Source organism: Acinonyx jubatus, chromosome C1 (assembly GCF_027475565.1).
Source record: "Acinonyx jubatus isolate Ajub_Pintada_27869175 chromosome C1, VMU_Ajub_asm_v1.0, whole genome shotgun sequence".
Classification (NCBI taxonomy): domain Eukaryota; kingdom Metazoa; phylum Chordata; class Mammalia; order Carnivora; family Felidae; genus Acinonyx; species Acinonyx jubatus.
The window spans coordinates 20,689,817-20,713,000 of record NC_069381.1 but is presented as its reverse complement, the minus strand read 5'-3'; the positions used below and the strand labels follow the sequence as shown (position 1 = coordinate 20,713,000).

Sequence of the window (23,184 nt, the reverse complement as noted above, 5' to 3'; positions counted from 1 at the left end):
CGAGGGCACGGGGTCAAGACTCGGCTTCCAGGAGGCTCGGTTTTGCTCTGATTATCCAAATACAAGGGGCGGGGGGAGGACGTGCGGTAACTGTGCAAGGGAGTTGTATTAAACCTTATTTACATATTAAGAGAAACGCACAGAGTAAGATGCTCGATGAGCATTGTTTTTTGGATGAAAAACGTCCTGGAGGGGGGCGGGGCTGGTTGCGCGGGAGTCTTTGGAGGTTCATTTCCCAATCCGGCTGCCCCATCCCAGTTCACACTGCCGACGCCGGGCAGGTGTGGCCGCGTGCTTCCCGGGGACGGGCGAGCCAGGCGGCCGGGCGCCCGAGGTCACGGCGCTAGCAGCGCGCGCAGGCCCAGCAGCGCCGCGAGCAGGAGCGCGAGCCGGGGCGCGGGCGCGGCGCCGGGGGCGCGCAGGCAGGCGGCGTAAGCGTCGAATGCCACCTCGCGCATCGCGCACACGTGCTCGGCGCTGCAGGCCGGGTCGCAGGCCTCCCTGTCGTAGCTGACCGAGTTGTAGACGTAGTAGCGCTGCAACGTGCCGGGGTCGCTGGCGATGCGGCCCAGCGCCGCGTGCATGGAGCGGGAGCCTGCGTCGGGCACCCCGTAGGCCTCGGTCAACCGGTACTCAAGCTCCCAGAGCGGGATCCCCTTTTCGTTCGCCTGGCTCAGGTTCACGAAGTAGGTCACCATGTCCTGGTGGAGGGAGGGAGGAGGGTAGGCCATGAGCAGCCGTCAGCTTCCACCCCCCCCCCCCCCCCGATCCTGCACCTTGCATTTGCCCCCAGACTCTTTGTAACTATGACTGCTGTTGCTGACGAGGTACCTGCACTTAATACCCGATTTCACAAATGAGGAAACTGAGTCCTAAAGAGTTTAATTAATTTGGGCAGGGTCCTACGGGTATTTAGTAGCAGTAGCAGGTTTGGAATCCAGGTTGTTAACCCTGCGGCCTACGCGTTTTCTGTCCCAGATACACAGGAAATGTTTATAGAATTAATGGATAAAAAGCAACTTGAAAAAGTAGGATAGGGTGCCTGGCTGAACGAGGTTATGGGATTGTGGCTGCCGAGGGCTTGGGATACACTCAAGACCCCTAGGTCTCCAGTGCATCTTCAGAACTAGAATCTGGAAAGGTTTATCTGTCCAATGCTTTCCACTTAACTTTGTGGGCCTGCCTCAAGTCACTAGAAGTGGGGTAAGAGGAGCTGCTATGAATAGATGGTAACTTCCCCCTGGGCACATTACATTATTTCGTTTGGTCCTCTCCAAACCCTGTGAGGTACTGTTACTCCCATAAACGGAGGCCAAAGAGGTAAAAAAAAATTTCATGAGTGGTGGAAAACCCAGGCCTCTCTGACTCCCTCCCTGAGAAGGATGTAGAGTATGTTGGGGGCAGGGGGGACGAAGAACCAGGCTGTGATTCCTCTGCTAAGGCCCTCTGAGTGCCCATGTGGACAACAGGCCATACTCTTGAAAGTCCTCAAAAAAAAAAAAAAAAAAAAGCCCTCAGACCTCTTTTCCATACACATTTGCTTTGGAATCAAGGACCTACGTTATCTCATCCAGCCCCTGGCTATAAATGTCCTCTCTCAACACCCAGATTAAATCTCTATATCCACCTCTTCCTGGGCCTGCTCCTTGAATACCCTGCTGCCTCTTCCCTGGGCACTTTTGCCTGGATAGCATCTAGACCTCCCAAAGTTAACAGGTCCCCAACCAGACTTCTGATCTTCCCTCTGAAACCTGTTCCTCGTGCAGTGATCCCATTTCAGTGAAGGACAGCTTCACCCTTCCGGGCACTGAGGCCAGAGCCGGGACTCCTGTCTCTCACACTGTTATCCAGTCCACCGGCAAATCCTGTCTTCTCTGGCTTCGGCACACATCCAGGATCTGGGGCATCTCACCGCCCCACTGCCACACCCTGGCCCGCGGCACCGTCACCTCTCAGTGATTATTGTTGTCACCTCCTAACTGATCCCCCCCTCCCCACCGCCATTTCTGCCCTTGCTTGCCCTTTAAGCCTGTTCTCTGAATAGCAGACGTGGCGGTTTTGTAAAATTACAAGTCAGAATATTTAGTTCTTCCGCTCCAAACCCTTCACATCCAGAGTCCCACGCATGGCTGACATGATCTGACCTCATTCTTCCCACTCTCCCTTTGTGCCTTCCTCTGCAGCCACAGACCTTCTTGCTCTTCCCTAACACACCGAGCACACTCCCACCCCAGGGCCTCTGAACTTGCTCTTTCCTCGCCTTCCCCCCCCCCCCCATGCTCACGTGGTTCCCTCCCTCAATTTACTCAGAATTCAAATGTCACCCTATCAGTGACACTTCCCTGCCTCACCCATCTCACAGCATACATACATACCCTACCACCGGCACACTGGCCTCCTCACTCTGTTTTCTCCTTAGCCCTTCTCTCCATGCCTCACTTAACTTTCCTGATTTATTTATTGTGTGTCTCCTGTAAGCACGTCAGCTCCAGGAGAGTGGTGACTTTATTATTGTTCACTTATGTATCTCCTGAACTCAGGGCCTGGGAACCAGGGAACACGGTCGATGCTTGGTATATTTTGTTGAATAAATTAAGGAATAATATTTCTTTGCTGTTTCAACAATCGCAAGCACATCCCAGGAGATGAGGGGTTGCTTGATGAGTTAGGGGCCTGCTTTGGCTGGGACCTAGTTGGTATAGGCATGAGGTGGGCAATGGGCATGAGGTCACGACTGTCAGAAGCCTTGAATACCAAGCCAGGGAGATCCAGCTTATTATCTTATGGGCACTGGGGAGCCATTGAAGGTTTTTGAGCAGGAGAGAGACAAGAAGGACTTAAAAAAAAATTAGTTCCTTCTGTAGTATATAGCAGACGAGCTACAGCAGGGCAGGGCTAAAGGCAGGGAGGCCAAGTTGGAGAATGTGATCTAGGGTGAAGGGAGATTTGGGGACAAAAAACTGACCTGATTTGGTTGCAGGATTTGGAGGTGGCTCAGGGTTTCTGAACCTGAGCTCTAGAAGAAGGTGGATTCCCTGGAAGGACTTAGGCAAGGCAGTGATACATTCAGGTCCCTCCCCACCCTCCTCCTCTGGCCCCAACAGACCCAGGCAGGGCTCCTGACCTGCAGGCTCAGTGTGGTTCGGTCATATTCAAATACCCGGATGCCTGGATTGTTGGCCCCGTTGACCACTCCAGGTAAGGTGGTTTTCCATGGGGTGACCCCCGGTGTAAGGAACATGACGCTGATGGGGGCACCTTTCAGGAGAGAGACAGTGGGACTGAGAGAGGCTGGCAAGAGGAGGAGGGGGCTGGGCTGGCAGTTGCCCTCCTCGCCGAGTACCTGTATCATCATAAAACATCCGGAAGCTGTCAGTGTGGTGGTGACCGAAGAACTGCCCCACGATGACATGATGGTGCTTCTGGACCACCTTCAAGTACTCCTCATTGAAGCCCTCCCGGAACCAAGCTTTGTTCCGAGTCTTCTCAAAGAACCCTGGGGGCACGTGGCCAATAATGTACACCTGCACAGAAGGGGTACCCAGGAGGGGCTCAAGGATTCCCTCCCCGACCCCTCACGCCTGCCCGCCCACTTCCCAAAAGGCAAGCAGACAGGATCAAAGGTACCCCTTGCAAAGCAGATTCCGGTACTCTGGGTCCCCAGCAAAGATTTCACCTGGTGTTTTCCACTGTGTGCCTTTGCTTGTGCTAAGCCTGCCACCTGGGGTACACTTTTCTATTTTTCTATTTATGTATTTTGAGAGAGAGAGAGAGAGACAGAGTGTAAGCCAGGGAGGGGCAGAGCGAGAAGTAGAGAGAGAGAGAATCCCAAGCAGGCTCTACCCTGTCAGCGTGGAGCCCGATGACGGGCTCGATCCCACAAATCATGAGATCATGACGCGAGCCAAAATCAAGACTCAGACGCTTGGGGCGCCTGGGTGACTCAGTCGGTTGAGCGTCCCAACTTCTGCTCAGGTCATGATCTCACGGTCCGTGGGTTCCAGCCCCGCGTCGGGCTCTGTGCTGACAGCTCAGAGCCTGGAGCCTGCGTCAGATTCTGTGTCTCCCTCTCTCTCTGCCCCTCCCCTGCCCATGCTCTGTCTTTTTCTCCCTCTCTCTCAAAAAGAAACAAACACCAAAAAAACAAAAAAGTCAGACACTAACCAACCGAGCCACCCAGGTGGCCCCTAGAATACTCTTCTCTTTTTCACAGGCTGTTGTGTGGATGGAAAAAGCTGCCTCCTGGTACCAGGCTGATGAAGGACCCCTCTGTGATGGGGGCATCTTGAGTGGTTGGGTGAGTTTGTGTGGAGGCAGGAGACTCCTTCAGGAAGTGACCCCAGAGAGGTGGGAGGTGGAGGCAGGAGCCGTTACCATTTCCTTAGCTCGGGATGCATTGGTCAGCACGTCTTCCAACCACTGGAACTGCTGAGCGGGGTCGGCCATGCCCGCTGTTTGCTCATTGTTGCCATAGTACAGGTTGGTGTTGAGGACCACGACTCGCCCAGCCCCACTCAGTCCAGGCAGCTTCTCGGCATAGAAGGCACCTAAGACGTCACAGCCAGAGAGGATCTGAAGGGACCTCTGTGCCCTCCACTCCATGCCCACCTTCTCCTGCCCTTGCGTCCTCCCTTCCCATCTTTCCCATAGGAGGGGCACGGTGAGTAAAACCAGAGGCTCTGGAGGCACCCAGCCTAGGTTCAAGTCCTGGCTCTAGCGGTTAGTAGCTGTGCAGCGTGAGAAAGTGTTTACTTCACCTCCCCGTGCTTCGGTTTCCTCCTCTCTCTAATGTGCATAACAGCAAGAAGCATTTGTCCCTCCAGATCCGCTGTCAACCCCATTCACTCAACACTCTGTCCCAGAAGCTGATCTCTGTGGACTAAACCCGCGGGCTTCTGGTTGGGTTTTCACCATTTGGAACTGAGGACAGGGAAGAGAGTAAGCCAGGGTCACCTTGTGCTGGCTGTGTCTCTGGATCGGTGGCTCTCAGCCACTGATTTTGTCCCCCAGGAACCATTTGGCAGGGGCTGGAGACATGTTTGGTTATCACAGTGGAGGGTGTTACTGGTATCCGGTGGTTAGAGGGCTTGGATGCTGCTATGCGCCCTACAACACACAGGATGGCCCCCACGGTGAATTATCCGGCCCGAGGTGTGAACAGTGCCAAGGATGGGAAACCCGGCCTCAACCGGAGGTCACTGCGCCTTCCTAGGGTTTTTGGGAGGGGTCTCGGCATGTGCTGAGAGTAAGTGCCTGGCACACAGTATGTGCTCAATAAACATTCATTTATGATCCTCACTAGTGCCATGGGGTGGAGCGTATGGGCACTGGAGTCGGCCATCTCTAAGCTGGCTGATCTTGGCCAAGTGACTCGACATCTTCAAACCTCTGGCTCCTTATCCGTAAAATGGGGATAAAATCAGTACCTGTTTCACGGGGTCGTGTTGAAGACAAAATTCAATCAGACCTTGGCATACAAGTAAGTGCTTATAGCTGCAGATGGTGCTAGTACCTTCTTTGAAGAGAGCGATGGATTCGTTACTGAGCCAGGGCCTCCACAGTTCTGCTACCTGATCATAGATGCTGTTGCTCCCTGCTGGGAGCTGGTTCTTGGGGTGAAAGTCATGATTCCCCAAAGCAGCGTAGACTTTAGTACCTGGGCGGGAAAAAGAGAAATATAAACATATTTATGTGAAAGCGCTTGGTGGAGTTAGTCATTTTCGGTCCGCTAGGAGCCGTCCGCGCTAATGGAGAAACGCCATAGCACAAATGATGAAAATACAGAGATAAGCAGAAAACCACATTCAGTAGAATCTGGCTGAACGTTGCTCAGACCTGGGAAGGAAGAGCCGTGAGTTCTCTGATCCCAGTTCCGAACCCCATTCCCAGCATAAAGTTCCCTGGTCGGAAGGAAGCGTCAGAGGTTGAGAAGAAGGCTAGAAGACCTAAATAATCTTCACATCCATTATCAGCCCCTTGGCAATTTAGTGCTCCCTTGTTCTTGTCGATTCCAGGTCCACTGACTTTTAGAGAAAGGGTTTGGTTCACTCGGGGAGCCTTAGGAGTTTCACTCATTCGTGAGTCAAGGGGTGTTTATCGAGCACCTCATGTAGATCTGGGAACCAGGCACCCAGTCCCCGTCCCAGGGGTCTTGCAGTGCAGTGGGGTTGACAGGTATTGAGTAATTAGAGGTGTGAGGGTGTCACAAAAAAGGGAAGAGCCACTTGCAATAGAAGCCTACAACAGGGTGGGGGATGGAAGGAAAGGAAGGAAAGGAAACGAAAGGAAGTGGCTTGTGAATGACTCCTGTGGGGAGGGAGCCCATCAGACTCATTTCCTCCCCAGAAGTAGCCTCATTCTTGCTTGTATTTTACTTCTGTGTCTGGCAAGTAGTAGTTTCTCAATAAAAGTTTCACAATAGGGGCGCCTGGGTGGCTCGGTCGGTTAAGCGTCCGACTTTGGCTCAGGTCATGATCTCACGGTCCGTGAGTTCGAGCCCCGCGTCGGGCTCTGGGCTGGCGGCTCAGAGCCTGGAGCCTGTTTCCGATTCTGTGTCTCCCTCTCTCTCTGCCCCTCCCCTGTTCATGCTCTGTCTCTCTCTGTCTCAAAAATAAAAATAAAACTTAAAAAAAAAAAAAGTTTCACAATAAACACGGGGCAGCTGGGTGGCTCAGTCGGTTAAGTGTCTTCAGCTCAGGTCATGATCTCACGGCTGTTGAGTTTGAGCCCCCGCTCGGAGCCTGGAGCCTGCTTCAGATTCTGTGCCCCTCTCTCGCTCATGCTCTGTCTCTGTCTCTGTCTCTCTCTCTCTCTCTCGAATAAATAAACATTACAAAAAAAAGTTTGACAATGAATAAAAACCCCTCTGAGCTCAGGGCAGGGTTTTGCCTTTAGCCTGGCGTTCCCCAGGGACTGACCTTGACCCAATGAGGGAGGATGGAGCCTCCAGTTCCCACGTGGAGAGATATTTTCACAGAGACTTTTTGCGCTGTAGAGCCTACAAGATCCGAAAGTGCTAAAAGGTCTGCTGAAGGAGGAGGTTGTAAAATTCCCATCAAGAATTGTTTGCAAAGGCAGAAGCCCTCACTGTACCTGCCTGGAAAACCCTCGCCTCTTTAACACAAATGCCACCAGCCTTTAAGAATCCATTTCAGGGGCACTTGGGTGGCTCGGTCAGTTGAGCATCCGACTCTTGGTTTAGGCTTCAGATCGTGGTCTCACGGTCATAAGATCAAGCCCCAAGTCGGGCCCTGCACTGGGCACGGAGTCTGCTTAAGTTTCTCTCTTCCCCCACCCTCTCTCTCTGCCCCTCCCTCATGCACACTCCCTCGTGCTCTCTCAGAAAAGAAGAAGAAAAAGAAAAAGAAGCCGTTTAAAAAAAAATGCCCCGAGCCCCACAAATCCCTGGAGTTCTAAGAACAGATGAGAAGGGAGGAACTCTCTCCTTCCTTCGCTGCTTCTTTGTACCAGGCACGGTTAGAAGCTTCTGACGAGCACAAGCTCCATGAGGGCACAACCTGGCCAAGTTCCCTCCCCCCTAGAATGGTATCTCACTCACAGTAAGAATAAGATGCTCAATAAATATTTGTTGACTCACTAAATGAGTGAGTGGATTACTTAATCCTGACAACAACCTTCTGGGCAGGTACCGTTCTTCTCCTCGTTTTGCACAGAGAGGAAACTGAGTCTCCAGGGCATTGCCCCGTGGGAACTGGCAGAGACTGAATCAGGACTGAGATCTGTTTGCCCAGCACACCTGCATTCACCACTCAGCCATGCTGGAGGAGAGGGGCCGGGGTTCACAGTGACTCTGATGGGGAACACAGGTGGCACGTGGCCAGAAGAATGCATGACACACGATGTGGATCCGAAATCCGGAGTTGCGGTCCCTTCCTCCCCTGCAGCAATTTGCTTGACTTCTCAGTGCTCCGGCTTTATTTATCAATACAACGGAGAGTGCTTGCTTGACCTGTGTTGCTGTAATTCTCAGATAATGCCTCGGGGCGCCTGGGTGGCTCAGTCGGTTAAGCATCTGACTCTTGATTTTGACTCAGGTCCCGATCCCAGGGGTCACGGGACCCATTTGATTTGAACTCTTCTAGTATGTTCTATTTTAACATCTCTACAGGCGGAGTGTAACTTACTGAGGCCATGAGGAAGCACTGTCGTACTTGAATTAACAGCGTTTTTGTCCTTAGCAATACATAAAATATGATGCGACTTACAGTTGATAGCGTCTGGAATATTAGGAAATTCAGTAACTGTGCAAGTGTGTTATAAGCTAGAGGATCTTCTAACTTATGTTTGTGTGTTAACTCATACTTAGAAAGCATTTTCTCAGCCATCGTTCCGCTTTTATTCCCGAAATGTGGGGAGCCAAGGAAAGAGGGCTCAGGGTTGGATGAGTTTGAGTCCCTCCCTGGGAACTGACTGGCTCTGAGCCATAGGTTCCTCATCTATGCGTCCAGACAACTAGACCATGCTGCATAAAATGATTCCCGTCGAGGGAAGAAGGTGGCAGAAAGGTTGCCTGGAGGACAGATGTGGGGTGGTGACAGCACAGGGCCCCTCCTGGAGTGGCAGTGGCAGTGGTGGATAAGAGTGGCGCTCGGAGCTGTATTTGTGTCCTCACCCTTGCCACGTGACCTTGACCAGTTTACTTGACTCGGAGGCTCACATTTCTCACCGGGAAAGTTGAAACAGTAATAGCACGTCCCTCCAGGATTATCGCAAGGAGCTAAAGCATGTAATGTTCTTAGAACAGTGCCTGACACGTAGCACTGGATGCATAGATACGTGTAGTCACTGCTGCTGCCATATTTATTTGTATCATCATTAGCCCATATCTGGGTCCTGGGGACCCATGACTAAAGCCTTTAGAGGATGCAGCTGTACCAGAACCCAAAGGAAGGGAGTGGGGGGCTAGTGGGCTGCTCTCACGGGTCCCCAGCTGGCAGCCCGAGAGCCCGATTCAGCCCCCAGGACCTCGTGTTTGGCACAGGCTGCTTAAAAACATTTTCAGGGTCCATTAGGTGAGGGATGCGGATCCCATTCTCCTTGTCATGTTCCATGGGACTACTGCCATCATCACTCACAGCTCTGCCTGCCCTCCTAGGCTCTGAAAGCCCTAGAAGCGCAAGGACAGCACCTTAGCTGGAGCCCAGCATCTCCCGGAGGCCCCTGTAGCCAGGATGGTTTCAGGACAGTGGATGGCAGCCCTGGGGCCACCGCAGGACATAGGGCTCTCTGCGAGTCCCCGTGAGACTTCCTGGGAACCGTGCCCGTATGTAACCATAGATGCCCTGAGAAGGGGCCGTGAGTCTGTGTTAAACAGGCAAGGGCAGAAGGCAGCGAAATGTCAGGCATTTCTGTTAATGGGATGCTGCGTGTAAACACAGGCAGGTGATGTCTCACATTCTTTGCAGCGTTGCTGGAAGGGAAGAAACAATCAATCGCCGTGAAGTGCCCCGCCGGGGACTTGGCCAGCAGCCAGTGCTGCCCGTGGTTGAAGGTCGCTCCTCCACATCTTGCTGCTGTTGCTCTCCCACCGTGCCGGACACTGCCTGGGGTTCCGGAACTGCTTCAGGGGAACCAATGACAGAGTCTTACCTGGAAAGACCTCTCTGATGAGCCTGGTCAGGCGGTCCACAATTGCCAGCACGGCTGCCTCTCCCAGCCTCTCATTGGGCACATGAGGTGTGTCGTCACTGGAAAACACCATCGAGCCGGTTTGGTGTGGGCAGCTCAGGAAGGGGCACGAGAAAAGGAAGGGACAGCCCAGCCGTGAGAAAAGAGGCTGTGGAACTGGCCCTCAGGCATCCCCTGAGAGGGAAGGGCCAGGCTGGAGCTGGGGGGTCACGCAAGACGGAGCTCAAACCTGGGCTCTGCCGTTGACCTGCTGTGGGTCCCTGGGCTGGTTGCTTAACCTCTCTGAGCCTCCATTATGTCGTCTGTAAAATAAGGAAGATAATGGTACCTACTCCTAGATTTTCATGAGACTTTATTAAAGGGGGAAAAATTGTGTGTGTGTGTGTGTGTGTGTGTGTGTGTGTGTGTGTATAAAATGTAGACTGGTGGGACCACTTTCTACCTTATAAAGGGCATATTTCCTGGGCAGCTCTCCTAACTTGGAAAGTCTTTTCCTTTATCTTCTTTTTTTTTTAAACTTCTGCTTTTTGGGTTTTTTTTTTAAGCTTATTTATTTTTAGAGAGAGAGAGAATGTGCGTGCGTGCATAAGCAAGGAAGGAACAGAGAGAAAGAGAGAGACAGAGAGAATGAGAATCCCAAGCAGGTTCCATGCTCAGCGCAGAGCCCAACACAGGGCTCCATCCCACGACCCTGGAATCATGACCTGAGCTGAAATCAAAGAGTCGGACACTCAACCTACTGAGCCACCCAGGTGCCCTTGTTTTCCTTTCTCTTAAAAAAAAAATAAATAATAAATACAAAATAAAATGTAGAATAGTAGCTGCTCAGTTGTAATTATTATTTAAAGAGGGAAGCTTGAGAGTTCCAGTCTCATCTTGCAGGCCCCCAGGAAGCTCGGGGTGGAAAAATCATCTCTGAGTCCTGCCCTGTTCCCTAAAGGGCTCTCAGGAGTTTGGGGCTGGCTTCAGAGTTCAAATCTACTCTACGGCAGATCCAGGACCTGCCCCAGGACCGTTCTGTCCCTCGTTCGGCTGACCTAAATTCCTGGATCCAAGTTAGAAATACACAGCAAGGCCAGGGAGCAGGGAGGAGAATGGGGAAAGGCAGGTTAGGGGATGGGTCGGAGCCCCCACAATCTAAAGCCTGAGGACCCTGCTGGACCTGACGGTGAGGCAGCCGCTGCCCAGGTGCCCTCCGCCCCCTCCCCACCGCCCCCCATCCCCGGAGAAGTTAGGTAGCTTAATTAATAGTACTGCTACCGTTGCTAACAGCTCACCGTGGCTTATTTTGTGCCAGGGGCTTTCTGTGTGTGGCACCCACATCCCCGTGGGCTTCCCATCGATAATCCTACAATGTGAGTTCTGTTGTTAGTCCTGTTTGACAGATAAAGAATCCAGGCACAGAGAGGTGGAGAATCCTGCCCAAGTGTATAGAGCGAGAAAGTGGTGGACCCAGGGTCGGAGTTTAGTCAGACTGGCTCCAGGGTCCACGCTTACATTCATCACACCCTGCTGCATTCCTGACACCCTCCTCAGGGCTGCAAGGGGAACCTCTCGGCCCTGTCTTCCCCAGGGACAGGCCAGGGGTCCAGAGTCATCAGAACAAAGTTCCTTTTTTATTTGTCCCTAGTTTGGAGGATCTAACTCTTTCTTTTAGAAAACACTTGCAGTTTCTTGGGGCGCCTGGGTGGCTCAGGCCGTTAAGCGTCCGACTTCCGGCTCAGGTCATGATCTCACGGCTCAGGGGTTCGAGCCCCGAGTAGGGCTCTGTGCTGGCAGCTCAGAGCCTGAAGCCTGCTTCGGATTTCTGCGTCTCCTTCTCTCTCTGCCCCTCCTCCACTCATGTTCTGCCTTTCTCCCTCTCAAAACTAAATAAACAGGGGCGCCTGGGTGGCTCAGTCGGTTGAGCGTTTGACTTCGGCTCAGGTCATGATCTCACGGTTCCTGGGTTCGAGCCCCGCATCGGGATCTCTGCTGACCACTCAGAGCCTGGAGCCTGCTTTGGATTCTGTGTCTCCCTCTCTGCTACTCCCCCACTCACACTCTGTCTCTCTCTCTCAAAAATAAACATTAAAAAAACAATTAAAAAGAAAAGAAAACAAAACTAAATAAACATTAAAAAAAAAAAAAAAGAAAGAAAACACTTCCAGTTTCTACAGATTACCCCTAAGGGATGGCAACTTGCCCAGGGAAGTCAAACTTTTTAGAAATTGAATTGTAAAAGGTCCCAGAGGTTTCCCGGAAACATCCTGTTTCTGTTAAAGGGTCAGAATTTCCCAAAGTAGTCACCTTTCCCAGAGGGCTCACGTCTTTCAGAATGTTGCACGTCCCTCCCACAGCTCCTCTTCAGAGAATTCAGAGCAGAGGCTCCCGGAGCCAGATGCCTCTTGGGAGCAAGAGTTCAAATGTGGCTTAAAGCTCACTCTCTTCTTAGACTGATTCCTGAGCTGCCCAGGACTGCCCTGAGACACTGCCACGTTTCTTTTTTGTTGTTGTTTTTTAAGTTTATTTATTTATTTATGTTGAGAGAGAGTGTGCAAGCAGGGGAGGGGCAGAGAGAAAGGGAGAGAGAGAATCCCAAGTAGGCTCCATGCTCAGTGTGGAGCCTGACATGGGGCTTGATCTCACGACCGCAAGATCACCACCTGAACCGATACGAAGAGTTGGACGCTTACCCGACTGAGCCACCCAGACGCCATGACCCTGTCACATTTCTTAAGTGTCTAGCTTTGCCGCCCCCCCCCCCACCACCAACCACAGGGTCCATCTGAGGGTCATTCCTGGTCACTCCCATGCCACACTAAAGGACAGCTGAGGGCATCATGGGTTTGATCCTGCCCCGTAGAAGTGTCCATTGAGGCTGAAAGAGGGAGCAAGAGGTCAGAGCTCCTGCCAGCCTTCTTCACCAGCTCCCTGGATACCACTTCCTGTGAGAAGTCCTCCCCGATCCTGCCAGATGGAATCAGGTGCCCTGCGAAGCTCCCGCATCCCCCAGTGACCCTCTCTCCTTGCTGGGATACGGTGGTTCAGTGGACTCGTCTGCATCGCCCCAAGACCGTGAGCTCCTTGAAGGCCAGTCCAGGTCTTATCATCTCAGCTCCCCAAGTGTCTACCCCGGGGGCTGAACACAAGTCAGGCTGACCTACCAAGGGAGGGAGAAAGGAGCCGGTGAGCGAAGGGTGTACCTCGAGTGACAAGGACCGCCAGTGCTAAGGGAAGTTGGAGGACTCACAGCAGCGTCCTTGGATAAGAAGCAGAAATGGAGTCTGGCTGAGCAGAAATCACCCCACGTGCTATCTTCGGGCGGAACAGTCTGACCAGTGAGAACCCTCCAGGGCCAGGGCGGCCAGGACACTTGGTCCCAATGCCAGACCACTCTCAGGCTCTCTGATGTGGTTGGAAGGAGCAGGGTTCGGAGCCCATGGCCAAGAAAGTATTCTTGAGACATCTTCGGTGCAAAGAGGGTGGTTTTATTAGGGTACAAGGACAGGACCTGTGGGCAAAAACAGCTGCACTGGGGTTGTGAGGAGCGACTGGTTATATAAGATTTTCTATCCTATGGAGGAGAGGGTGATGTTAGGGCTCCAGGAAATTGAGTTATAGGTTTCTGCGGGGAAGTGGGGTCTGATTATTGATAAGATTGCTTTTTTCTTACAAAACATAAAGCCAGGGGCTCCTGGCTGACTCAGTCGGTTAAGTGTCCGACTTCGGCTCAGATCACAGTCTCACGGTTCGTGAGTTCGAGCGCCGCATTGGGCTCTGTGCCGATAGCTTGGAGCTCGGAGCCTGCTTCGGATTCTGTGTCTCCCTCTCTCTCTCTGCCCCTCCCCTGCTCGCACTCTGTCTCTCTCTGTCTCTCTCAAAAATAAATAAACATTAAAGATTTTTTAAAAATTAAAAAACACAATATATCATTAAAACAGTTGCAAACCGATGGAGACCCATGTCCCGCATGACTGTGATCTCTATCAGTTAACCACTTGTTTTTTCCTTTCTCTTTCCTTCATTTTTGGACAGCCAGGAGCCTGAGAATGTCACACATATCCCACCTGGGGGCAGGAATAGGGTTCTGGGGTGTTACCTTGCGCTTTGTCCTCAGCTTGCCTTTTGCTCCCTCCTCACCTCTACCTTCTTCCCTCCCTGCATTTGGATCTCTAGGGCTTGGAGTCCCTAAACACCGGCGGGAGTGGCCCCGGTGTTTGTCCACCTGACTTAAAATCCAGGAACTGTTGGGGCTCCTGGGTGGCTCAGTCCGTTGAGCATCCAACTCTTGATATTGGCTCAGGTCATGATCCCAGAGTTGTGGGATCAAGCCCCAGCACTCTGCACGGAGTGTGGAGCCTGATTGGGATTCTCTCTCTCTCTCCTTGTCTGTCCCTCTCCCCCACTCACATGAGTACAGGGATTCTCTCTCTCTCTCTCCCTCTCTCTCAAATAAAAAATTAAAAAAAAAATCCAATAGCTGTCCACATACCCAGATGGGCCATGACTGTCCCCAGCCTCAAAGTGAGCTGCGTTCTACGTTCTGCTAAGTCTGGGAGACACAGAGTCAAGGGCACAAATTTTGGGATCAGCCAGGCCAACAGTCCTTTGAGCAAGTTGCGTAACTTTGAGCTTTAGGTTCGTAGACTCTGAATCAGGGCTGGTGAGAGGACAAATGGAGACAGTGTGGGGAGGGTGCCAGGCCGGCAGGTGAAGGCTAGCTCTTGTGATTGCTCTCACCCGGTCCAGAGGATGAAGTCTGGCTTGGGCTCGATCTCCTTCATGGCATAGATGGAGGAGTTGATGAGGACCCAGGGAGAGTCGCAGAGGTAGTTACCCCAGGGGCCTGCATTGGGCACCGGCTGGGAGCCAGCTGATGGGCACACCTGGAGGGGGTCTTCAGATACCTTGTAGTCAGGGTCAAGGTGCAGGTCCGAGATGTGCCAGAACTTCCCTGCAGAGGAAAGGAGACCCTCTTCAATGCTGGTCCCTCCCTGAGCCTGGATGGCGAAGACGCCCAAGGGTACCCTGGGCTGGGAGAGAGCAAGCTGTAAATGTGAAATGAAGTTTCCTCTGAAGCCAGCATTCAGAGAAAAAGAGCCACAGGTCTGACTTTGCCCAGGGAGGCACTGAGAGTAGGAGAGAAAAAGATTGGCTCTGTCCCTGCCCTGTGACCTTTGACCTTCCCCATCTCCCCACCTCAGGGGACCCAGCAGCAGCGTGAAGGATTGGGCTTCGTGACCCTCAAAGAATCCTTTGGGAGTTAGTTCTAAGCAGAGTGCCTGTTTTAAAGCAAAGTTTGGGGAGGGGCACCTGGGTGGCTCAGTCGGTTGAGCGTCGTGTCAGCTCAGGTCATGATCTCGCGGTTTGTGAGTTCGAGCCCCGCATCGGGCTCTGTGCTGCCAGCTCAGAGCCTTGGCGCCTGCTTCGGATCCTGTGTCTCCCTCTCTCTCTGCCCCTCCCCCACTCATGCGCGGTCTCTCTCTCTCTCTCTCCTTCAAAAATAAATAAAAATATTTTTTAAAAAAAGAGCAAGCTTTGGGGAGTGTCATGGATAAGCACTCAGGCTCTAGAGCCACATAAAAGCTGTGTGACCTTGGGTGAGTTGCTTCACCTTTCTGAGCCCAGAACCAGAGGCAGATCTTCTCATGCTCCAGAGAAATACAGACGAAAATCTGAGCTGGGAGAAAGTCTACACACCAATTGCCTTGTAAGATCTTGCTAATTAGCGAAAGCCTGGGGGACATGTGTGGAGATGCAGCTCAGCAGTGCTGGGCGAGAAAAGAAGGAATGTTCCTTCAGATTGGGCCGAGTTTCTGGTGTGTGTACTTAGTGGCTCTGGATGCAGCTGGGAGTGGCCCTGAAGTGGTCCACTGAAACCTGGTCTCAGCCAACTAAGGGCAGCTGAGATGCCAGAAAACCTCTTGGTGTGGGGGGAGCCTGGCTGGCTCAGGTGGTAGAGATACTCTTGATCTTGAGGTTCTAAATGAGTCCCATGTTGGGTACACAGATTCCTTAAAAATAAAGCCTCAAAAAAAAAAAAAAAAATCTCTCGGTGCGATCGAGAGAAAGGAGTCCCAACAAAGAAAACGAGCTACACGGGGCAGATTTGTCATCTGTACCCAGCACAGCACAATGGATAAGTAGTTTCGAGGAGGCTTATGGAACAGGTTTGGCCTCTGCCCTAAAGCCTGGAATTTCCTCACTCTCCACCATTGCTGTCGCTTCCTCCTCCATTTCCTGTGTTATTTAATGCCAATAGTCGTACCCACCCCCACCCCCGCCCTGCCCCCAGCCCAGGAAATTGGGTCAGCCTGGGAGCCCCAGCTTCTGCAGCTTTCATGGTTGGATGGCCGGGGCACCACCCAAGCCACAGGGCATTCAGTGTGGCTCTAGGAGAGGTCCGAAGGTCAAGTCCAGCCCCTGATCCTCTCTCTCAATGACTTCTCACCTCTTCTTATCTAAACCTGGTCCCAGGAAAGGATCAGAAGCTTACTTATACTAAGGTGCAAATGACTGATTAAATCTTGATCCCTCCCAAGGTCATTACATAGTCACCAGAGCCCTGCAGGTACAGTTGACCCTTGGACAGTGCAGGTTAGGGGCACCGACCCTCCCTCAGTCACAAATCTGTGCATAACTATGACTCCCTCAAAACTTAACTACTAATAGCCTACTGTTGACCCCAGAAGCCTTACTGATAACATAAACAGTTTATAAACACTTATTTTGTACGTTACATATATATATGATATACTGTATTGGTACAATAAAGTAAGCTAGAGAAAAAGTGTTATTAAGAAAATCATAAGGAAGAGGAAATACTGTATCAAAAAATCTGTATGTAAGTGGACCTACAGTTCACACTTGTGTTCTTCAAGGGTCACCTATATTGATCACCACCCCCATTTTGCAGATAAGGAAACTAAGGCTCAGAGGTCAACCTGCCTGAGATCACACGGTAAATGGTGGAGGTCCTGCGTCTCTTGATTCTCTCCCAGGAAGATGTGATTGCTAACAGGGTAAAACCGATGCCTTTTTATTTTAGATATGTCTTCTTGTAGTCTTTTGCAGTCTATGCCTGCATGTTTATTCTTTACCCAAACTGAGAGTCTTTGTTTCTAATGGGGGCAATTTAAACTTGTTACACAGGCCATGACTGCATGTGAAATTACTCCTACAGAGACAAAATCCCAAGCCAGAGGAAAGAAACTGCCCCGTTTCAACTAGTAAATGGGCAGAGTTGATAGGCTTTCCTGAGCCCCTGCACAGAGACTGAAAGGGAGGTCACATCCGCTTCCAAGCCGGAGACGGGGCTGACCGGGTCGGATGCAGTGAGAGGCCCTTTGCCCTTCTCTCTGGAGTGTGATCCCCCCCCCCCACCCCCCCCACCCCCCCCCACCCCGCCCAAGACCATGCAGAGACCATTCCCCTGCCTCAAGCCGGCTCTTTTCCGATAACCATCAACAGGGAGCAGATAGATCTGCCCTTTTGATGTCATCCCTCAAAGAACTCAGTGAAAGTTGCTTCACTTCAGAAACTCCAGTCTGCTGACAGGCTCACGGGTCAGCTGTTGGTTTCTCTCTTCCCACAAGCTCCCTTCCCATGAGCTCTGGTCTAGTCAGAGTGTAGAACTGAAACTCCTTCCAGCCTCCCTGGCATTCCTCGTGGTGTGTGTGTGTGTGTGTGTGTGTGTGTGTGTGTGTGTGTGTACATGCACGTGCCCCGGAGGCCTGACTCCAGGAGAGGCCAGGATGGTGGAAGGAATCACGTAGAGAGCAGGGGGCTCCACCTCCTTGGGCTCTGGTGTCTTCACTGTGGAAGTAAATCACACAGACCTCACACAAAAGAACTCACCCCACTCCTTCTCCTCGTAGGGCCTCTTTCTGGCTTCTCTGCGGCCTTCCCCAGTCTTCCCCAGGTCATTGCCCGCATGGCTGCTTTGTCCTCCTCATTCAGGCCTCAGCCCAAGGGTCACCACCTCAAAGAAGCCTTCCTTGACTACCTTTTGTCAAGTTCCATCCCCCACCACCCGTCTGGTCACTAGTTATCGCCTCCCTCAGTTTTATTTTCTTCAGAACACTCTCACATAATGAAATGAGCTTATCGACTTGTGTATCACCCACCTTCCCCGTCTACTCTGTCAGTTCCGTGAGAGATGCAGCCTGTCTTGTTCATCTCTGTGTCCTCAGCACCTCGAGCAGTGCCTGGGATGTGGAAGATGCCCGAATAGATGTTCAATCAGTGAACAAGGCTGCGAGGAAGATGACGGGACTAGTGAGACTCAAAGAATGTTAGCCAGGTGCCCTTTACATGCTCATCTCATTTCATCCTTGCCGCCATTCTGTGAGGTGGGATTCTTATGCCCGTTTCACAGATGAGGAAACTGAGGCTCAAACCCAGCCCTCTCTGACTCCAAAGCTGAGGCACAATGTTGACTCGGAGCCTCCAACAAATGGCTTTTATAAAACATGTATGTTGCCACAAAAGGGTGGAAACCACAGGCTTCTATGGAATTAGCCACAGACTGTGAGAAATTAAGCTCTAATTAAAACGTCATGGAGGGGCGCCTGGGTGTCTCAGGCGGTTAAGCATCCAACTCTTGATGCTCGGATGGCACCCGGCCATGTGGTGGACAAGCCAGCCTGTGCTCATTCCCTGGGCCACTCTGCCCCTCAGGCCTCAGTTTTTCTTCTCTTCTGGAACCTCTGTTTCCTCAAACATAAGATGAGAATATTGCACAAAGGTTATCCGAAGGCCCTGCCAGTTCTAATGCTATTATTATTGTGTGTAACCCACACCACAAGATGATCGTGGTCCCTATTTTAGTCCTTTGTTTTTGACCCTAAGCATCGACCCCAAACATTTCCATTATAATTCCTCCTCTGGAAACCAAGGCCCTCCAAAACACAGAGGGTTCCCTTGTTAAATCCAACATTTAGGACCCCTTGTGGTAAGTACATAAATTGCTCTCTCTTCATGACAGCCCCCTAGGCTTACTCTTGAAGGAAATGTTTTCCTACCATGCTAACCCACACTGAAAGAGACTGCTTCTCTGCAATTAGAAACTGAAGGATAGGGGCGCCTGGGTGGCTCAGTGGGTTGAGCATCCGACTCTTGATTTCAGCTCAGGTCATGATCCCAGGGTCATGGGATCAAGTCCCGCATGGGGCTCTGTGCTGAGCATGGAACCTGTTTAGGATTCTCTCCCCCTCTGTCCCTCTGCCCCTCTCCCCCGCTCATGCACTCTCTCACTCTCTAAAATAAAAATAAAAGAGTGTGTCTCTACCATTTATTTTTTAAAAAATGAAGCTGAAAGACAAGGCTGTGCTGCACAGGGGCTACATGGGAGGAGACAGAGCCAGGGAGCAGGCACCCCACCCAAGCTCTTCGCTAAGGAAGTTGCAAGCAGGAACCCCACAGTTCAAGACAGAGCAGGTATGATTGCTCTCCGATTGGGTGTCTCAAAGTTCTCTGCACTTGAGGAAAGATTTGGACTCTGAAAAAACCTAGCGGTACTGTGGAATTCTTTTAAAATTTCATTTTGGGGACACCTGGGTGGCTCAGTCACTTAAGCGTCTGACTCTTTGTATCAGCTCACGTCATGATCTCACAGTTTCGTGGGTTCAAGACCCGCTTCCGGCCCCGCTCTGGCAGTGTGGAGTCTGCTTGGGATTCTCTGTCCCCACCCCCCCTCTGCCCCTCCCCCATTTGTGCTGTCTCTGTCTCTCAAAATAAATAAATACGCTTAAAAAATAAAATAAAATGTAATTTTGTTTTTAAAGTATAGATGTATACATTCCAGAAAGTTTGGAGAAAAGAGAAAAGAATAGTACCTATAAAACCCACCATCCCAAGAGGACCCTTCCAAGGGCATACTGTGGAAGGCAGCTGAGTACGGACTTGGTCTTGCCACTTCCTAGCTGTGGGACCTTGGGCAAGTGTGGAGCCTCCTCTGAGTCTCATTTTCCTCATCCACAAAATGGGCATAATGGTAATAGTACCTGCTTTATAGGGTCTATAAAAACCAAATGAGGTTTTTCTTCTCTCATTTTTCAAGTGGGTTTTGAAAGGACAGCTGATAAGCCACTAACATCAGCCTGGCCCCTCCTAAGTCTCAGAAAATAAATGTTAGCTCTTCTTGGCTCTTTGCTTTAGTGTCTCTTTGTTTTGACATAGCATTATTTTATAAACAGAGTGACGTTGTACTGCTTGGGTTCATGTCCCAACTCGGACACTTACTACACGTGTAACCTTGGGTTGGTCATTTAACTTCTCTGAGGCTCCGTGACCTTGATAATCCCTACCTGACAAGGCTGCTGTGAGGGTATTATGTAAAAATTTCAGCAGTGCCTGGCATACAAGTACTTGATAAATATCCCTATTGTTCTCAGTTTTGCTGTGACGCCTTAAAACTCTTCCACCGGGTGGTTTTTTCCACAATCTCTTCAGCTATTCCATTACTGCTGTCAGCATTTTTCATTACCATAAACAACGCTGCAATGAACATCTTAGTGCCTTTGTGGGGCGGGGAGATCCATTTTAGCCACTAGGACGCTGGGCTGTGGGGTGCCCACTGGCATTTGGATTTCCAAGAAAGCATATTTAAAAGCGAAAGAGGGGCGCCTGGGTGGCTCAGTCAGGCGCTTGAGCGTCTGACTTCAGCTCAGGTCATGATCTCACCATTCATGGGTTCGAGCCCGGTGTTGGGCTCTGTGCTGACAGCTCAGAGCCTGGAGCCTGCTTCCAGTTCTGTGCCTCCTTCTCTCTCAGCCGCTCCCCCATTCGTTCTCTCTCTCTCTTTCCCTCTCCTTCTCCCTCTCTCTCTCTCTCTCAAAAATAAACATTAAAACACGTTCAAAAAGAAAAGAAAAGAAAAGTGAAAGAGCGAGAGAGTGAGAGATCCTTGCAACCATTCCCTCCCTCCAGTCAGACTGGCAGGGCCCGGAGTCCCCCAGCAGGGTCGAAGGAGGACTGCCACTCAGCGTCTCCTGGACACGTTGCCCTCACAGGGAATGACACACTGTCAGCGCTCATCCCGGCGACACTTCCTCCTTGAGGTCAGAGCTTTTAGAGCCAAGTCCCTCTCAGGCGTTTCGCTCTGGTCTCCGGCCCCAGGCCCCGCGCTCCTCCTCGCTGGCCTCTGGGATGCGGCCACACCAGCAGAGTGCTTTGCCAGGGCTCCCAGCTGCTCCTGGGTAGTGTCTGGGGACACGCACTGACCAGGGGAGCACCTAGCAGCTCCAGCCCGGGAGAACTGAGCTCCGCCGAGCAAGCCACCAGCAGAGCCCTGACCCCTTTCAGCTTCAGCTTCTGCAGCTACAGAAAGGGTGGAGGGTCACCTCTAAGGTCCCATCCGAGGACTCCCGGAAAGGGCAATCTAGGATCCTAAGGAAAATTCCAAGTCCAGCCGGCCCACTGACTCCTCTTCCACCGCATGGAAATCCTTAACGGGCATCCCCAACTGGACACATCCCTAATCAACCTGCCACCCCCTCCTGCTGCACCTCAGCCAATGACAACTCGGTCCTCACAGCTGCTGAGACAAAAATCTTGGAGTCACCCCAGAGTCCTTCTGTCACCCCCACCATCTGCCAGCAAGTTTTGTCCAGAATCACACCGTCTCCAACCACCCCTGCTCCTACCGCCCCGGGGAGCCTCCACCTCCTCTCACGGGACGATGGCAACAGCCCCCCATGGGTTTGGCTGCTTCTCTTTTACCAGGGAGCCCAGGACCGAGGGAGCGTCCAGGTCACTGAACTTCCGGTGCTAAAACTAGGCAAGTCTCCGGCACACTGAGACCCTGCCTTCACCCCACTGCTGTCTCCTCTCAACATGCAGCCCAGGGAGCCTTTTAAACTTACACAAGACAGGGACACCTGGGTGGCTCAGTCGGTTGAGCATCCGACTTCAGCTCAGCTCATGATCTCATGGTTCATGGGTTCGAGCCCCATGTCAGGCTCTGTGCTGACGGCTCAGAGCCTGGAGGCTGCTTTGGATTCTGTGTCTCCCTCTCTCTCTCTGCCCCTCCCCCACTCATGCTCTGTCTCTCTCTGTCTCAAAAATAAATATAAACGTTAAAACATTTTCTTTTAAACCTACACAAGTCAGGTCACCCCACAGCTCTCCCCAAACCCTCTAATGATGTCCCATTCTACCCTGAGTCCTCACATTGTCTACATGCTTATATGTGAGCTGACGCCAGCCCCCAGCACCCTCCCTCCCCCCATCATGCCCCCAACTTCATCTCTCCCACTCACCTTGCCTACTCTGCCCCAGCCACTCTGGCCCCATGCTCGTCCTCATATGCATCACCTGAGCATCAGGCTCAGGGCCTGTGTGCTTTGTGAGCTCCCTTACTGGAATGTTCTCCTGGGTGTCCATATGGCTCTCTCCCTCACTGCTTCAGGTCTCTACCCAAATGTCACTTCCTGGCCACTCGTAAGTACCCCCATCCCCCACTCCCACCCCTTTATTCTGCTTTATTATTCACCATAACACTTATTATCTCCTAGAAGACCATGCATTTACTTGTTCGTGTGTCTTTTGGTCTGTTTCTCCCCAGGTGAAGGGCTGCTTCACTAGGGCTCGGCTTTGTTCCTTTTCCTTTCTGTCCCATTCCTGGTTCCTAGAATAGTGCATGATATGCAAATGGCCCTTAACCAACGTTTGCCGAATGAATTCATGAATCTGCCCGCCACCTTCTGCCTCTACCAGATGGCTGGCTCTTATGTGCCCGCATCTCTTAGTGAAGCCAGTGTCCCTCCCCTGGCCAGCCCTGGCCTCCACTTCAAATCTTCAGGCCCAAAGAGCAGCCCCTTCCCACCCCCACTGACTCTCTCCCAGGCCTCCCTGCCCTAGCTTCCTGCCTTGCTATTTTTAGCAACATTTTCAGCTTTCTGTGAGCAGTCCCCAGCAGCCAGGATCGAGTTCATAGTACAAAACAAAGGCATCAAAGGCATTTGCAGCACCTACCTGGTTCAGCCCTGGTGACTCCCCAGTGGGCCAAGAAAATCAGCAGCTTGAACAGCCTCATCTTTGGGACTCGCCTCGTCTTTAGGGCTCACTTCACGGGAGCCACAGGACTCCCCCGAATCTGTGACTGAAACTGCAGGCTTCCTAACTAGATGTTGTTGGCCATGGGCCTGAGCAGAAGTTCCCGTCCTGTTTCCCTGTGTGCCTAGTCATCCGAGGCCCTGCCTCCTCTGGCTTTTCTGCCTTTGCCTCGAAGGGCGTGAGCAGGGCTTGCCCAGGAAGATGCACCAGCCAGGCCTTTGAACTCTGAGGGGTAGAAAGCCACACCTGTCCTGCCTGTCAGTCCAGCCAGTAACTGGATTCTCCGGGAAACTCACTCGGCACCAGCCACTGAGCAGCAAATATCACCTACTTTCAGAGGTTTTACGTTGCCCCACCCTCAGCAGAACAAACAAAGCTGGATGAAACGGCAGGCCTTTGCCATCAAAGAAACTTACTGCTAGCTGGAGCTCCAGATGCCCTAGCACAAGAGAACCAAGACTGAGTCATCCATTCATTTATTCCAGGAACCCATGTCCC

At 51.8% G+C, this 23,184-nt stretch overlaps 1 protein-coding gene across 5 annotated transcripts; it reads right to left on the bottom strand.

Annotated features, from left to right (window-relative positions):
• Positions 1-145: 145 nt before the first annotated feature.
• Positions 146-22,978, bottom strand: SMPDL3B (sphingomyelin phosphodiesterase acid like 3B). Of its 5 annotated transcripts, XM_053209864.1 has the most exons (9): positions 22,606-22,973; positions 17,488-17,884; positions 14,371-14,584; positions 9,610-9,707; positions 5,513-5,656; positions 4,375-4,547; positions 3,344-3,524; positions 3,125-3,258; positions 146-701 (listed from the first exon to the last, which is right to left on the bottom strand). In XM_053209864.1, the coding sequence occupies exons 3-9, from the start codon at positions 14,412-14,414 to the stop codon at positions 336-338; spliced, it is 1,140 nt and encodes a 379-aa protein (XP_053065839.1). In that variant the 5' UTR covers positions 14,415-14,584; positions 17,488-17,884; positions 22,606-22,973; the 3' UTR covers positions 146-335. The 5 variants fall into 5 exon arrangements, with proteins under 5 accessions (XP_053065839.1, XP_026915722.1, XP_053065836.1 ...); XM_027059921.2 differs by lacking the exon at positions 17,488-17,884 and having other exon boundaries at positions 22,606-22,971; XM_053209861.1 differs by lacking the exons at positions 3,344-3,524; positions 17,488-17,884 and having other exon boundaries at positions 3,125-3,343; positions 22,606-22,978.
• Between the last annotated feature and the right edge of the window lie 206 nt (positions 22,979-23,184).

Coding starts and splice junctions, on each gene's coding strand:
- SMPDL3B (XM_027059921.2), bottom strand. CDS start 22,666: ATGAGGCTGTTCAAGCTGCTGATTTTCTTGGCCCACTGGGGAGTCACC. Junction 9,708..14,370: donor GACTTCATCCTCTGGACCGG/GTGAGAGCAATC, acceptor GGTGTTTTCCAG/TGACGACACACCTCATGTGC. Junction 3,525..4,374: donor CATCCCGAGCTAAGGAAATG/GTAACGGCTCCT, acceptor CCTTCTGTGCAG/GTGTACATTATTGGCCACGT.